This window comes from Varanus komodoensis, unplaced genomic scaffold, assembly GCF_004798865.1.
Source record: "Varanus komodoensis strain SLA01 unplaced genomic scaffold, ASM479886v1 scaffold1, whole genome shotgun sequence".
Lineage (NCBI taxonomy): Eukaryota > Metazoa > Chordata > Lepidosauria > Squamata > Varanidae > Varanus > Varanus komodoensis.
The window spans coordinates 93,889,481-93,906,608 of record NW_025335268.1 but is presented as its reverse complement, the minus strand read 5'-3'; the positions used below and the strand labels follow the sequence as shown (position 1 = coordinate 93,906,608).

The 17,128-nt window shown below is 46.4% G+C and overlaps 1 protein-coding gene across 5 annotated transcripts in view; it reads left to right on the top strand.

The window, feature by feature from the left end:
* Positions 1-15,308, top strand: part of ALDH18A1 (aldehyde dehydrogenase 18 family member A1) — a 28,207-nt gene extending 12,899 nt beyond the window's left edge. For 4 of the 5 annotated variants that reach the window (XM_044436120.1, XM_044436111.1, XM_044436130.1 and 1 more), the window contains exons 4-18: positions 247-396; positions 840-944; positions 1,791-1,949; positions 2,314-2,404; positions 3,204-3,328; positions 3,627-3,771; positions 4,223-4,296; positions 4,722-4,821; positions 5,398-5,618; positions 7,925-8,062; positions 9,115-9,310; positions 9,772-9,893; positions 11,278-11,464; positions 12,473-12,568; positions 14,363-15,308. In XM_044436120.1, the coding sequence (XP_044292055.1) occupies positions 247-396; positions 840-944; positions 1,791-1,949; positions 2,314-2,404; positions 3,204-3,328; positions 3,627-3,771; positions 4,223-4,296; positions 4,722-4,821; positions 5,398-5,618; positions 7,925-8,062; positions 9,115-9,310; positions 9,772-9,893; positions 11,278-11,464; positions 12,473-12,568; positions 14,363-14,544 (2,091 nt within the window). In that variant the 3' untranslated portion in view covers positions 14,545-15,308. The remainder of the gene's footprint in view (positions 1-246; positions 397-839; positions 945-1,790; positions 1,950-2,313; positions 2,405-3,203; positions 3,329-3,626; positions 3,772-4,222; positions 4,297-4,721; positions 4,822-5,397; positions 5,619-7,924; positions 8,063-9,114; positions 9,311-9,771; positions 9,894-11,277; positions 11,465-12,472; positions 12,569-14,362) is intronic. The other variant, XM_044436150.1, reaches the window with a different exon arrangement.
* Positions 15,309-17,128: the final 1,820 nt, after the last annotated feature.

Below are 17,128 nucleotides of genomic sequence, written 5' to 3'. Positions count from 1 at the left end.
GGGAGTGCAGCTGTCATTAAGCTGCTAAACATTCTTGGGCCTTATAGCAGGAAGAGGGTGACTCTCCTATAGCACAGGACTGATGGATTGGGCAGGATCAAAAGGGGTGTGTGGAGGTGGGGGAAGCTAGACATCCTTCTGCATTGAAAAAGCGGGTTCCCACAAATGGGTGCAGCCGTCTCCAAAAATTAGTGGCAGGGAGTTTGTCTTTAGAACAGAAAGAGCCTGCTTCTTTCCTGCCACCAGGTGTCCATGCTGCAAAACCAGGGACGGGAGATGATGATAGTCACCAGTGGGGCTGTGGCTTTTGGAAAGCAGCGGCTCCGTCACGAGATCTTGCTGTCACAGAGTGTGAGGCAGGCTCTGCACTCGGGGCAGAACCAACTCAAGGACATGGTGAGTAACCGGGAGGGGAGCCAGTGGTCCACAGCCTTGCTACCAGCAGTGTAGCACCAGTACACCTTTCGTGAGCAGAGGTGCAGCACTAATTCCCTGTTCCTTCCGTGTTTAGCTGCGATCCTCGCCATAACTAGAGGGTAAACGGATCTCCCCAGCAGCTGCCTACTGACTCCTGCTGCAATGCAAACAGTTTGGGGGTAGCTCAGTCTTCGAATGCGCTAGCAGGGCCCATTCGATTTGCAACAGACCTGCTCTAGGTTGCAGTGCCAGAAGTGGCTGGTTCATATGGCTCAGCGCAGCCACCTGAATGTTTGGACTTTCACTGGAGTCATGGCTGTAGGCAGCATCGTGATGAACACCTGCGCGTCAGAATTTACCTGGCCATCACAAGTGGTACAGGTGCCGCCCTGACTAGCTGACCTGTCCTTTGCTCCCTGCAGGCCATTCCTGTGCTGGAGGCGCGGGCCTGCGCTGCTGCTGGTCAGAGCGGGCTGATGGCTCTGTATGAGGCCATGTTCACACAATACAGCATCTGTGCAGCTCAGGTAGGAGGCTTTGTATTTGTTCTACAGTGACAGTGAGCTCTGCTCATGGCTTCTGTCATCTGGAATAGCCTTCCGTGCAACATCCTCGAGCTCCAGGTCCTGCCAGCACACGGACCCTCCCTCCCAGTCCAGTACCTGATCTAGGAGTAGAAAAGATTCTAGGCTGGTGGGGGGAAGCTCCCCATATGTATCTGCGAGGAGGCAAATACTACACATCCCTGAGAAGACTCAGGATGTCATAAGTCATACCCATCTGGGATAACCCAGGATGTTGACTGTGTCTTGTATAACTCACACTTTCTTTTGTGACACAAGATGAAGTCCATGCCTGTTGTAAATCAACATCAAAACAAGAAGATAAGTTAATTGTTAATGGATGTATTTATGATTACTGCAATTTGCAGTGATTGGGCTAGCTTTCTAATCCCCTTTGTCTAACCAAGGAATGCTATGTAAGCAATGGACTTTGTGAACAGAGACACCTGTTCCTTTCAGGGGACACTCTGACAGTTTCAGTTCTCTTTTCTGCATTTGCTAAGGAGCACACTGAAATAAATCTGCTTACTTAGGTAAACCTAAATGCAGAGGGAATTTACTTACTTACTTAGGTTACCCTAAATGCATTTCTTGGATACTGCCAGTCCTGCTCTTCACTTAGTCCTGCCTCATGTATTTTGCACCAATTAGGGGTCTCTCATGACTCAGCAAGGAGCATATTTCCTTGCTGTAGATTTTTTGAAAATGTAGACGGTTTCTTAGTATTTGACTTATGTTTTTGTTGGCCTGGCTCATGCCGAAACTGATAATGGATAATTTTTGTCAGCACAGTTCTTTTCATCTTTCCAGATTTTGGTCACCAACCTGGATTTCCACGACGAACAGAAGCGGCGCAACTTAAATGGGACATTGCATGAGCTGCTGCGGATGAACATTGTCCCCATCATCAACACCAATGATGCTGTGGTTCCTCCCCCAGAGCCAAATAGTGACCTGCAGGGGGTAAACGTGGGTAATGCTCTGTTGGGTGGTTGGCATTTGCTGACTCGCAGACCTGCTAACGTGCTCGTTCTTGAGCTGTGCTGCACACTAATGGCAAAAGGCTTTGGATTCTGCAAGGAGTCTCGCAGTGGCACAGCAATGCATGGACTGCGGTGGCACTGGCATGCTTGTCTTGCTGCTTGTGGATGCAGCGCATTAGGCAGGAGCATTTGGTGTTGCTTGAGAGGCCAGGAATTGACTCAGTGCAAGCAGCATGACTCCTCGCCATACAAATAGTGCACGGTGTGCTTGGTTTTCTAAGAATTGGCTGGGCAGGTGGTAACTCTTCCTGGCAGAACATCACTGTGATTGGCTCTTATGTGTGTTCCAGGTGATTAGCGTGAAAGACAACGACAGTTTAGCAGCACGGCTGGCTGTAGAAATGAAGACTGACCTGCTGATCATTCTTTCAGATGTCGAGGGTACCAGAGTCATTTTATCTTCTTGCTCAGTTGATAGTGCAGCTCTGAGCTCCTTGCAGAATTCTGGCTCAGAAGAGCTCTGGACCAGAACTCTGTGGGTGATGCTTGTGGCGCACCCAACTGTGTTTACAAAGCGCACCTGAAAGGAGGGGGTGTTCTGTTGTTACAAACAGAAGTGCAGTCTGTACCTTGTCTGGCAGGGGTCAAGAAGAAAGGATTTTGAGGGGAAGCTTTGGAATGGCTTCAGATCTCACCAAATGAAATAATTTCCAAAGGGAAAAGGAGCATGCAGGGTCTCTGGTTTTGCTTTTGGGGCTCTAATCCTGAACCTGCTTTCCCTTTGTATGATAGCTTGTGGGACTGGCAATTGACGTGATACTGATTGTGCCATTGGGAAAGTGCCATAGCTCAGGGGTGGACAGGAAAGAGATCCCAACTTTAGTCTTTTGTTCTTACTTCCTGTACTCCATTTTACTACTGAAATGAAAAGGCTTGGTATAACTAGGAATGGATGGTGAACTGTTAGCTTCATTCAGTTCTGGCACTCAAATCCCTGGGCTCAGAGTTTTAGAATTGTTGGTGCACCTTTTGCAGCTGACTCTGGTTGGTGGTTCAAATGGATTTAGTGAAAAAATAAAATGGGTCCCTCAGTTCTGAGATCTTGGCCAGCTGAATGGAAGCTTTTCCCCTCTTCCCTTGCCTCCAACTTGTAGGATACAAGGATATTGTTTTATAATTATGTATCCATAATCTTCTTGAAGAAGGGGACTTCTTGCTCATTCCCATCCCTTCATTTCAGGCCTCTTTGACAGTCCCCCAGGATCGGATGATGCAAAGCTCATCGACATATTTTATCCTGGAGACCAGCAGTCTGTGACGTTTGGAACAAAATCGAGGGTGGGGATGGGAGGCATGGAGGCCAAGGTTGGTCCAGCATCCTTCCGTGTTGCTTTGCTTTTAATGGGGGGGGGGGGGGGTGCTTGAGGGCAGGATGAGATTTCAGTTGATGCCTTTATACTGATTCAATTCTGTGTGTGGGGGTAGAGGAGTCTCCTTCACCTGCTCTGGCTTTGGGAGAGACTACAATTACAAAGCACTTACAGTGAAAGCTGCCTCTGGTTTTTGTGTCTCACAGAAACATGATTTGATTTCTTAGAAAGCTGCAGAAAATCATGATTAAGTTTGTTTGGAAATATGATTTTTAAAAACCTCTTCTTCGTAGGTGAAGGCTGCCCTGTGGGCCCTCCAAGGAGGTACCTCGGTAGTGATTGCCAATGGAACTCATCCCAAGATCTCTGGTCATGTCATCACAGACATTGTAGAAGGAAAAAAAGTCGGCACGTTTTTTTCTGAGGTGAAGCCAGCAGGTAGGGTTATAGTTTGTGAGTGGCACTCAGCCAGGGTAAGGAATATTTAGGAGGATTAAACCAGTCTTCCCCATTTAGCACTCTCCCAACATGTCAGTCTGCAACTCCCATAATTCTGTTGCTCATGCCAGCTGGGAATTATGGGAGTTGCAATCCACCACATCTGGAGGATACCAAGGTTAGGGAATACTGCAGAAGAAACTAGGGAAAATGAAAATCATTTGGGGCCTTGAAAACTGTGAGGGGAATGCTTTATTGGATGGATGTCCACTGTTTTGCAGGAGAGAAATTGTTTCTGAGATGTGTGCTCCCTCTTTCTGAACTTGGGGTGTGTGTTAAGCAACTTTTATGAATCAGGTGGGGAAGGGTAACTTTTCTAACCACAGTGTGTGCGATGGCTGGGACTGACACTATGGTAGACATGACGTTCCCCCTTGCTCTTTTTTCAAAGGCCCAACGGTGGAGCAGCAGGCCGAAATGGCTCGTGCAGGAGGCAGGAGTTTGGCAGCGCTGCAGCCTGAACAGGTAGCTAACCAGTTGGCCAGTGGATGCACTTTAAAGCCCTCAAATGCACTATATCAGTTCATTGTGAATATGCCAGAGCAACAGTAGACCCCACACAGAGATGAACTCTTGTGAACATTTTAGAGCGATGGATTTTCCCAAGTATAGTGGGAAAAAAGGGCACTCTGGAAATGTGTAAGTGTACTTTTCAAGATTTATTTAATTTTAAAAACTGATCAGTACTTTTTGTTTGAGTGCTGTCCTTATCCAGTTGAGTATCATTATGAAATACAATCTTTTTCATTTGAAAGAATAATGAGCAGCACCTACACAGTGCTTGTTCCGCTGAGTGAGAGTGTCCCTTACTCTTGCCTCCAATGTCAAATGAAGTTAAAACAGCTTGTTACACTTAAATGCCGAGCGGCTTCTTGCTTATCTTACTACAGAGAGCAGAGATCATCTATCATCTTGCTGACCTTCTGACAGACCAGCGAGAAGAGATTCTTCAGGCCAACAAAAAGGATATGGAAGAAGCTGAGAATAAAGGTAATGTGGGTAGAGTAAGGAAGCACAAGTGCCCCCATTGCTTATGGAGTGGGGATATTCTCCATCAGGCCCAGGGCTGATGTCTGAGCCTGCCAGACTGGATGAATTTATCCTGGAAACATGGAGGTGGCTTTGGCCATCTGGGTTGTTGGTTCAGCTGAGCCTCTTCCCATGAATTATCTGCCCCACTCAAAGATCTGGATCCTGGAATGAGAGCCATTCAGTCTTCCTGTGACACAATGGAAGGATGCTCTGCTGCCTCGAAGGAAGCCCTTCGGGTCTGTGGCTTTGATTTCGTTATTCTCTCTTCATATATCATAATGTGTCACTTTTTAATCCAAGTTCATTAGCTACACAAATTAGCAAGAGCTGTCTTCCTATTCTGAGTGTTTGTGTCTACCTGGCCCAGGTTGAAAGAGGCAAATTCCCTCCCCTCCCCCCCTCCCCCCCTCCTTTTTTTGGCCTTCTCAGGCTGTGACTCGCCTTAATTTGGACCACTTGAACGGTTGGCTTGGGTGGCTGAGTTTGGCAGCCTGATAATGTACCCTGATGTGCTGGCATGTGCTTCCATTTCAGGGAGGCTGGCCCTGCCTTTGTTGAAGAGACTGAGTCTGTCAACCTCCAAGCTAAATAGCCTGGCCATTGGGCTGCGTCAGATTGCAGCATCTTCACAGGATAGTGTTGGCCGGGTCCTTAGAAGGACACGAATAGCAAAGGACTTGGAGCTGGAGCAAGTGACTGTGCCTATTGGGGTCTTATTAGTGATCTTTGAATCCCGGCCTGACTGTCTCCCGCAGGTAAGTTACAAGGGCAAGACCATTTAAGATAATATGGAATGGAAATAACTTTTATTGCAAGCTTCCCCCTTTATTTCCTTGGAGAACAAAGTGGAATTGTAGAATCATGGAATAATAGAGTTGGAAAGGCCCAGAGGGTCATCAGGTCCAACCGCCTGCTCAGTGCAGGACACCAAATTAAACCATCCCTCTCAGATGGCTGTCCAGATGCACCTTGAAATATCCGAGTTTTATATGAGCAGATCAACCATTTGATATTTAGCACTACACGAGAGCTTTGCAATCAACATGGACTCACCCCACTATCTTAGCCCAAATATGCAACTGGGATTAAGTGGATGAGCTCGCGTCTACATGTCTGCTGTGCTCAAGCACTCCGGTAATATTCCCCCGTCCCTATAAAAGCTGGGACTCTGCACCCACCAACCCTCCAGAACCCATGTGCAAATCAGAATCAAGCCATTTATTCCACTTGCTCAACAGAAGTCACATTCTAGAGGGAGACTCAAGCTTTCATTTCAGGATAAAACAAGGTGCTGCTTCTTAAGTTTGTGAAAAAGGAGAGTAAGAGCTGTGAAGGGAGTTCATATTATGGTGTTGACCACACAGGTCCTCAGACTTACCCATTACTTTGCAGTCATCTTGTTTAAGGCAGTGGAACTGGGTTAGAAATATGTGCTATATATTTATTACCACATTCATATACTGCTTTAAGCCCATAAGATTCCTGAGCGGTGAACAATAAATAGAAAGCAAAAACAGTCAAAATAGAGAATTAACATACTCAAGTTTCACCATAATACCGTGGCTGCCCATTCAGGAAAGCTTGTTTAAATAAAAACCGCTGTCAGCTGCTGTCAGAACCAAAACAATTGTGGTGCTTGCCTGACATCCAGAGGCAGGGAGTTCCACAGAGAGATAGCCCAGACTCCTCCCCCAGGGCTCCACTCCAGGATGCTCTTTTCTCCCATGTAGCTGCACAGAGAAAGTGATCTTTCCCCTTCCCAGCCCTGTTCCTTTCTAGCTAGCCTTGTAATGCTTAGCACTTTCTGGATCGTGAGGCTGAAAGTCCATGACTATCCAAAAGCCTCCCAGTGAGTTCCATAGTCAAGTGAAGACTAGATCCTGGTTCTCCTGCGTCCCAACCCAGCACTCTAACCACTGGGCCACCTTGCTTTAGGAATGCCGTGCTAGTCCTGTCCATTGGGCAGAGTGAGGTGGCTTCAGCGGTTGGTTTAGGTTGTTGGAAAAGGCTAGTGCGGAAAAGGCTAGTGCATTGCTACGTATTGGTTTATGGGATCAGGATATCTGAGGAAACGCCAGTCTCCATTTAGCCCTTTCTGACCAATCAGAGTCCTTCTCCAAGAGCCATCCCCAAATGAAGTGAGGGGAGAAATGGTTTGGGGAAGGGCCTTCTCTGCGATCACACCCCACCTGGGGATCACCCTCCCTAAGGAGGCGCACCTGGTGCTGTTACGGTTCTCCTTTGGGCACCAGGTAAATATGTTTTTATTTAACAGGTGCTTTGGTGGCTAATGGCTTTTTAATATTGTCCTAAATTTATTGCTGTGTTGCTTTATTGTGACTTTTAGCCGACTGTTAGATTTTGTATTTTTAATGGATGTTACGTTGTTAACTCTTTTAATTGTTCTATTGCTTTTACTGTTGTTTTATTATTATTTGATTGTAAGCCACCCAGAGTGCCCTTTGGCTATGGGGCACCATATAAATGCAATAAACAAATAATAGTAGATACATTTATTTTTACTTCTCCTGAGAATTGTTTATGGGATGCTTTTTTCTCAGATGCCAAAGCTATTTAACCACCCACAGGCCTGAAGAAAGAGCCACTGTTTGCTTTTCTGCCCGAGGGAGTCAAAAGTCTGGGTCTTGTCCTGATAGGATTATCCCCATAATGTGTATTTGTTTTTATTATGTATGTCATCCTTAGATTTTTGGCTGTAGATGGGATGAATGAATAAAAAACATATATTTAATTTTGGGGAGAGATCCTAACTTGCCTGGACCATGACAATTTGATGCTGCATAGTAGGAGGTAAGGAGGGCAATTATAGGAATTGGGTGGTAACTAAGGTCAACAAAGATTCCAGATGCATGGTATGCAGCATTATAAATTTTATTCTTGCAGAATCAGTATAAATTTGCTCAAGGAGCTCAGAACACCATGAAATTACATTTTAATAAAGATGAAATAAGTGAGTAAATAACGCACTGAAAGCTCTGTGGTAGTTGCAGATGGTGTTTCCTAATGAAGGTCCATCCCTGCTCCGTTTTCTCTCCAATAGGTCTCTGCCTTGGCTATTGCCAGTGGAAATGGGCTGCTGCTTAAAGGGGGCAAAGAGGCAACTCACAGCAATCAGATCCTTCACCAGCTGACTCAGGAAGCCCTTTCCCTCCACAATGTGAAGGATGCCGTGCAGCTGGTGAGTAGAGAGGACCACAGAAGCCAGGGAGGACGCAGCGGCAGCATGAAAGGGGACCAGAAGAGAAGGGAGCTTCCAGCAGGTGTCAGGGCGAGAAATATTTGGGATGAAAACGTCAAAAAGCCCATGTGCTCCAATTTTTAAAATGCTGGTTTCCTAGTACAATGAGTTAACAAAGTCTGAGAGAGAATTCACAATAGAAAGAAATCCAGCAAAGTTTATTCTGTCACAAAAGAACTCTATTCTAGTTTGCATCCCAGGCAGACTTTTTTCCTCACTGAAATGTATTGGGTGACTTAAATTCTACTTGGCATCAACTTTGAATGTTTCCTCTGTTCTTTGTGTTGTGTATCTAAAGCAAATATAGATCTTTGGGTTCACGGAGCACAGGGAGTTCTTTAGGAATAGGCAGGGATCCTGGGAATGTTTGGCATCTGAGCCTGTGGGCCATTCAGGACTTTTTCATTTGCTACTATAAAGCAAAAATAGGGAACCCCTTTCAGCTGGAGGACAGAATTCCATTTCAGAAGCACTCTTGGGAACCGCTTTCCAGTGGTGGTGGTAGGAGGCTGAAGGCAAGGGGACGGATCAAAAGTATTAAAAGCACCAGTATATTTTGGTTCGGTGCTTTTATTGTCAGTACGTAATCCTTAGGAGAGGCATTCTGGCTTCTAAAATGGGAAAACAGTACGAAGGCCAGGAAACCACCAAATGACCGGTTGTCGGGGGAAGGGAATAAGGCCAGGGAAGGCGCGTTGCTCTCTGGGGAACCCCAAGAGGTTGCAGGTTGGCTCCCAGGCCTGAGTTTCCCCACACCTGTTGTAGAGGGTAAATGTGTTTATACCACTTTTGGTGAATGTTTACTTGGTTGCTCTACAGTCTGCATGTTTAACGGCTAGTCCTTGGTTTTACACGAAACAACTGGGCACTTCCATAAAATTGATGCTGCACTCTTATCTTTTATTGCCCATTGTGTTCACTTTTCCATTCTGTGCTTTTATCCTATGCCTTACTTTTAAGGGCAGGCTTCATTAATGCCACGGTCTTTACAGGTGAATACGAGGGAGGAGGTGGAAGACCTTTGCCATCTAGACAAGCTGATCGATTTGATCATCCCCCGCGGCTCATCCCAGTTGGTTCGAGACATCCAGAAGGCTTCTAAAGGAATCCCAGTGATGGGGCACAGTGAGGGAATTTGTCATGTGTATGTGGACTTGGAGGCCAGTGTTGAAAAAGTCACTAGAATAGGTGAGAGAGGCTTTTGTCTCTAAAAGGGTGCGGCTCAGTGATGGGCAGTGAGGGGAGAAATGATCAATGTGGTTCCCATTAACCTGCTTATTGTAGATGTTCTGCAGTACAGACATTGACTCTCTCTCAGCTGACAGGCCAAATTCAGTTTCAGAGAAGCTTCCTGGGATGCACATGTCAGTGGTGGGTGGAACAAAAGGGGCAGAGCCTCAAATTGTCATCTTCCCAGTTATTTTAGCGTAAAGCACAATTTAGGAGAGCCATTTCAATCCAGTGGAACTGGGGAAAACTGTAAAGGCTGGGACAGTACCTACCCATTCTGGAGAATGGGGGTGGGGCAAGTGGAATGGGGAGAGGCCTCCTGGGGCTGCAGGCAGGGGTGTCTGCCCTGCGCTGGACTCTGCAGCCCGGCTTTGTAGCACGAAGGTGTGTGTAACTCGCTTGCTTGGTCCTTCATCCAGTGAGAGACTCCAAATGTGAATATCCTGCAGCCTGCAATGCCCTGGAGACGTTGCTAATACACCGGGACTTGCTGAGAACGCCTGTGTTTGACCAGATCATTGACATGTTGCGCATGGAGCAGGCAAGTGAAGGCGGCCGCCTGCTGTGAGTTGCATGTGACTGCAGTCCTTGAGGGATAGCGATGTGCACCAATCACAGTGTGAACGCTCGTCACACAGCAGGATTATTTTTGTCAAGCCACCTGTCTCTTACCCTCTCAGACAAAGCTTTAGGAGCAGTCCTTTATTTGAGCTCTACAGGGTTCAAAACAGCATAAAGTGAAGGGACAATCTCTTTGAGATACGGGAGTAGCGTCTCTCCATACGAAGAGTTGAATCAGCACCAAGTGTCCCCTCCTTCCCTCCCTTTTCAAGAGATTCTGGCTCCACCCTCAGGGTGGTTTCCACTGCTTCAGGCCTAGAGAGCAGGAATATCAGACTCGTCCTAACGGGCCCAGTTGCTTCACCTCTTGTCCCCTCAGTCGCCTTCCCTCCCTGTTCTGAAATGTTGTCTTCCTTTTGCAAGGTGGGCAGCTTCTCACACTCTGTCTGAGTGCCTTCGCTTTGTAACCTTGGGTCTGCAAAGCCGTCTGCCCTCCTCCTCCTCCTCCTCCGGATCTCGAGAGTGCATCTGGAGGGACTGTCGCTTGAGACAGCTTGGCCCCCCTCTGCAATTCTGAGAAGAGCAGGTGGCTTTTCCTGAGAACACCTTCTGCTCAAGTGGCACAGCCTCGTCTTGGGATAGGCACTGGGGCTTCTGCCTAGGCTAGAGAGCCATTGAAGACAAATATTTAGAAAGGTCTGCATTAAAGCCATCTGAGCCCCAGCTTTTTGGAGATGTGACTCTTCAACAAGGGGAGTAGGCAGTACAGAAGGAGAATGAATGGAGGACTTGAGGCTGGATGGTGAATGCCCCCCCCCCCACTACCTCAGAGCCTGAGGGTCTTGAATTACTACATTGAAAGAAGCTGAGCAGTGTTACTGAGGCAGGCATGCCCTTGTATGCTGTTACCCTCATGTCCCACTTCCCATAAGTAACTGGTTGACCACTGTGCAAACTCAATGCTGAATTAGGTTAGCCTTTGATCTGCTTCTGCAGGACAATTCTTAGGTTCTTATGAGTGTCCAGCAGCCACTTCCCATAATATGGGGTAGAACTGCTCCAGTAGCTGTTCCAGCAGTGAAAGGGGAAGGTGCTTTTCTATTGAAGCACATAGGAAGGGACTCTGGAAGCTGCATTGTGCTGAGTCAGACCACTGGTTGCTCTGGCTCCTTAGTATCTAAACTGACTGGTAGTAGCTCCCTGGGATGTTGGAGGGGGTCTTTCCCAGCCCTACCAAGGATCGAGCCCACATCATCTGTACGTAAAGCATGCGGCCTGCTGCTGAGTCATGACCCTTTCCCACCATTTTATATAAGGGGTGCATGAAAGAGGAGTGTGTTGTGAACTGTTTTGCCTTCCGCCAGGTGAAGATTCATGCTGGCCCCAAGTTTGCCTCCTATCTGACGTTCAGCCCATCCGAGGTGAAGTCGCTCCGCACCGAATATGGGGACCTGGAGTGCTGTATTGAAGTGGTGGAGAGTGCACAGGATGCGATTGAGCACATTCATAAATACGGGAGCTCCCACACAGATGTGATCATCACAGAGAATGGTTAGTGGCCCCACGAACGCTCCTAGCGCACCGGGCAGTATGTGGTGGACTCCATTGCAAGGGACTTCTGCTTGGCCTTGGAGGGCCCAGGAGTGCATTGGAGGGCCACTTCTGAAGCGACTCCCAGCTGAGACGCAAAGGGCCTGCTAGGGCACGGCTTCCTTTGCGGTTTGTGTCTTCTTTCTTGCTGTCCGAGCCGTGTCAGAAGAACTGGCACACAGCACCTTCCCTTGCCTGCATTCCCTTTCCCGGGCACTGGAGCATCGCTCACACTGGCAGTAGATTTTCTTAGGCGACTCAGTCTGATGCTAGCAGAGCGGCAGAGGTGGAGAACGGGCACCTGCAGATGTCATGGTCCAAAAGCAGCCTCAGAAGGGGGCCCTAATAGGGCCATTTCTGCTTTTGGGGGACTGCTTGCCCTGAACACTGAGCTCCCCATGCATGTGTGTGTGAAAGAGAGGAAGCAAGAGAGGGAGAATTGTACAAAGCATTGTACTAATAGCAAATAGAATGCAACTCCTTCTGTAGCCAAAAAGCATTATAATCATGCATACATGAAAGCAGGGATCAGCAGGCTTGAGAAAATCCCAGCGTTTGTACAAATACAAACAAGTCCTTAGACAAAAAACCTAAAGTGGGGAGGTTGAGCCCCCAGAAACAGCTCTGTGGTTGCAGAAAGTTGGCCAGCTGATGGGGTGCAGATGGAAGGTCAGGAGGGACAAGATGGAGGGAATGAAGCATCTGAAAGATGCCATGAATGGCTGGACTCTGAACAGGAGCACTTCGCACCACAGTGTTTTGTTGTAGGTCCTTTTTAAGTCTTTGCAATAAAACGTTTGTTCCTCGCTTTCCCTGCAACATGTGCATCAATGGGCAAACAACAAACAGAATAATAAAGGCCTTGACAAAGGCCTGCTGTAACAGAATAGTCTCTGACTGGCTGCATCTGGCACTTATTTGGTTGTTAAGCCATGTGTGTGTTGAGACGTTTCCTTTTGCCTCCCTCAGAGCAAACAGCCGAGTACTTCCTCCAGCACCTGGATAGTGCCTGTGTGTTCTGGAATGCCAGCACCCGCTTCTCGGATGGCTATCGCTTTGGACTAGGTAAAGTCGTGTGCCAAGTGCTCCATGCTGCTTGAGGCCAAATGAAAATGCTTGCCTGAGGTCGAAACTGGGCCTTTTTAATACAGATCCAGCCTTTTTGAAAGAATATTTAAGGAGATTTGCCTAAGATCTCTTAAAAAGCTTTAAGGTGTTTTAGGATTTGAGGGATCTAAAAGGAGTTCTGACTGGTTTGGGGCTGACAGCTAAAAACTTAAGTTGGGACAAAGGCCTTGGTGACAAATAAGGGGAGCTGAGCTCAGGGACGCATGTGAATTTTGTATCCAGCCATTTAGGACCAGAATTTGCCTTAATGAACACTCTTTGCAGGAAAAGATTGTGTGTTCCCAAGAAGATGCTCATTCACATGATGTGTACTTTAGAAATATGAGCACTTTAAAAATGCACATTTGCATGCCTTGTCCAATGGGCATTCAAGTGTGCACTTTAAAAGGAGACAATCTTTCCTGTTTCAACAAAGGGAAAAGGGCTTGCAATTCAGAGTGGGAGTGAGAGTGAGTTGGGCGAAACTTTGAGGTAGAACTTTAGAGGATCTCGATGAACTTGAGCCTTCCTGTTTCTCCCATCTCTCATCAAGATCCCCAAATAAGGATGGGTTGCAGGCAAGATATAGTTGAGGCGATCAGTAGCAGAAGCCGGTAAACCTACGAGTTGTGTCCAGAAAGTAATGAGAATATTTTAAAAATTTACCATTGAACTGCGTCTCCTTCAAAGGATGCACCTTGTGAGTGTACACAGCGCTTCCGGTGATTTTTCCATTCTTCATAGCATTCCTGGAAGTCTTCAAGTGGGATGGCGTTCAGAGCCTGCATAGTGGCCCTTTGGACGTTATCCACAGTGCCAAAACGGGGTCTTTTCAAACCATTCTTCATCTTTGGGAAGATGAAAAAGTCACAAGAAGCCAAATTGGGGCTGTAGGGTGGATGGGAAAGTACCATGATGTGTTTTTCAGCCAAAAACACTCTGACAGGCAAAGCACTGTGACTTGGTGTGTTGTTGTGATATTGTTGGTGCGTTGTTGTGATCCTTGTTGTGATGAAGGATCCAAGTTGAGCTGATCTCAACTTGTGCCCTTGGTACACTTGTGCAGATGATAGCACAGCTTCTCCATATGCCTTCCTCACCATTTCCAAAGTTTCTGATGCACTTTTACCCGCAGAAATTTATTGCGTACCGCTGTTCCAAACTCACTTGATTTTTCTTAACACGAGGCACTTGAACAGGGTGTCACAGAAGGGAATGTCTCGACTCGACAGGGCTGCAATGCAACTGATCAGTGTTCTAAGGTATTCCTGGCACCCCACCCCAAGTGACCTTGGCCAGCTTCTCCCTTCACAGAGTCCTTCTCAAGCACAGGGACTTCATTCTCATTACTTTCTGGACACAACTTGTATACGAACCTATGCAGAAGCATGTGGGTAAATCAGGATATGCTGAAAATTTAACCCAAGGTGGTAATTCTAGTGGAAAGAAACTTCGGAAGAAATTACTTGGTTGGGTGCAGATGAGTTAACTGCTTCCAGGCTTTCATTATGGGACTACACTGAAAAAAAGAATCCACACTTTGTTGATGTGTAAAGAGGGAAGCCTTGAGAAGGACAGGGCAAAAAACCAATAGGACTTACAATGCAGTGCAGAAGGGTGAGAGAGTATTGGGGAGAATTTTAAAATGTGGAAGGATGTGACTGGGAAAACGTGACTTCCACCACTGGAGAATTTCTTTCCACTCAGCTTCTCACCAGCTTGGAACTAAATTCTCCCATCCTATCCATGCAGGGGCTGAAGTTGGCATCAGCACATCACGCATCCATGCTCGTGGGCCCGTGGGAATTGAGGGCCTGTTGACTACGAAGTGGCTGCTAAGAGGAGAGAATCACATTGTGTCTGACTTCTCTGAGCAAGGGAGTATGAAGTATCTCCATGAAAACCTTCCCATCCCTCAGAGGAACACCAACTGAGCAACCCAGTTGGAGACCGCAGTGTTTATGGGGCTGCTGCGATTTTGGAACCTTGTCTGGAAAAGTAGAAGGACCTCCACGGTGAGGCCTACAGTGTTTTCAGGACTCTAGTCTTTCCAGGTGATCAGGTGCGCGGTTACAGGGGTGGTTGCAGACCATGCTTGGTTGCCTGAGTTCTTTCTCCCATGCAGACTACATTACTTAGATGGCGGATGCAGATGTTCAAGGCAGCCTCGTGCTAGCAAGCATCCAGGAAAGAACTCTAATCCTTCTCCACCTCACTTGGAATAGTGGAGAGCTCTTGGGTTGACCTATTTATTGATCTGATGCCTCCTTTTTTCATTCCAAAAACGTCTGGCTTTTTGTCCCCCTGCTGCTTGTTTTGCAGAAACATTGGGTAGCAGTTCTGGTTCTTTCTCCTTCCTTTGGAGATTTGATATCTGAAGAAGTTGTTATGAGAAGTGCTCCATGTCTTATTTAAAATGTTGAATCACATTAATAAATATTCCAGGTACAAGCATAATGGATGGTCTTTTATCCAAGCAGTGCTTTTTCTTGCTTAGTTTCCTTTCATTGCTGGCTGGCTGTTGGGGTGTGGGAAATCATGGCTGTATACTATGAGGGTTTTCACAGTAACCCTTTTATGAATATTTGTACCAAATATTTTTGTCCATGCATTTTATATGGAATTTTATTTCCCTTGAGAAACTGAAAATATTTTTCAAACTTCATGGTTTTTCAAATAAAACTCCCTTGCAATATTACTCTGGATTCACCAGTTTTGTTTGTGGTGATGATTCCACTTGTTTGTCGAATTTCGGGTACATGCCATGTTGATGGGGCATGGATTGTGCTGCTGAACTCATCTTTCACTGACCCTGTGATGCAATTAGTTCTTGTTATATATGCAGCACTTTAAGTGTACAGAGTGATTTCTGGTCCTTTTTAATTCTTGAGATTCACACCAACCCTGTGGTAGTTACTCCCATTTTACAGGTGGAGCATAAAGACTGAGGTGCTGACCTGACCATGTCACCATGTTTCCAACTTGAACTGTGAAGGCAGGAGCTCCTGAGCAACATCACCACCTGATCCATGGAACTGGGTTGATTTTGCTGCATTTCTTCCAGTCTCAGGAACATACATCCAGATATTCTGGCAGACAGTGCCTACAATTCAATGATCACTTGAGAATCTGTATGTGTTTGGTTTAAAAGAACAAGAACTGCTATGGGGTTACTACTGGGTGGGAGCAATGGTAGTATGGAGGCTACTAGGGGTTACAGAAGGATAAATACTATTGTGAGTCCCCTGGGAAACTTCAAATGTTTATAACCTTCCTTTGCACTGTATGTTAGTGGTCTTTGTTGCCTTACAGTCATGTTACAGATGCTCCACATTATGAACAGTTGCATTATGACTTGGATCTCCCAGTCCATTCTCAAGCATAGGCTGACCATCTGCCAGCTTGGCATCCCTTTTCAGCTTGCCTGGCTTAAGGTGCTATGAAATTTGATGTAACCATGATGGGTTTCTGGGAGATGCTCTCTCGGTCGTTGCCCTGTGAAGAACCTGAGACTCTTGGTAAGAGGATGGTATAGAAAAGCTACAAATAAATACGAATGAACTAACGAACCTCCACCTGGTCTTGGGAATGGGCTTGGACAAATCAGTGTGTTTTGCCCACTTGCCTCAATCTTCTGAAAGTGCTGCTCCCACTCTCACAGGTTTGGTGGGTATCTTAACCCTTTCTCAAAGCAGGAAGAGATCGTCAGTGTTTTTACTTGATTTCTGCATGCCTGGCTATTGTATATATGCCATTTTTAGAGACCGTGATGGCTGACGACCACATCATTAATCTTTGTGTGTGCACACATGCTCCTTCCACTTTTTGCTTGCTTTCTCTCCTGCATTCACGCTTGGCTATCATGTGACTCAAAGGTGTCTTCTGTGTGAACAACTGTCTGCACAGATAGTCTAGCAGTATCTTTTAACATAAACCTCTTGACTGCCTCTTACAAAGTCAAAGGACACATTCCAACCTTTTGGAATAGGAAGTCCGGCACAATAGCCAAATGGTCAGTGACTGAGAAAAATATGGCTAGCTGAGAAGCCCGAGAGGGCCGGATTAGGGTCACTCGAGGTTCAGAAGTGGTCCCCAGGCCTGAGTATTTCCATGTCTGATGTCGACAATCAAATTTAGACTACTTCAGAATGGGAAGGATTGCAGATTGGGGCCTCTTTATCGCACATCTGTATTCCTTCAAAGCTCGTAATGGCGTTCCAGTTTTCAGGTTTGTCTCCCTGGTGCCCACTCTTTTGTGGGTTTCAGGCCCAGGTTGCTTGCCTGGCCCTTTTAACTGAGGACTGTATTGCTTGGATTTGCTTGCTGCTTTTTAGTATTGTTTCCTTGACTGCTGTGTTGTTCTCATTATCTGCATAATTTACATTTTAATTACACATGTGAATATTTTACATATTTGTGGGAATTCTTGGAAATAATTTGGTTGATAAAGTGGGGTAAAGTTATGTTAAAATAAATGGAAAACTCTTCCATCATATATTGCCATATGCATAGTGGAGG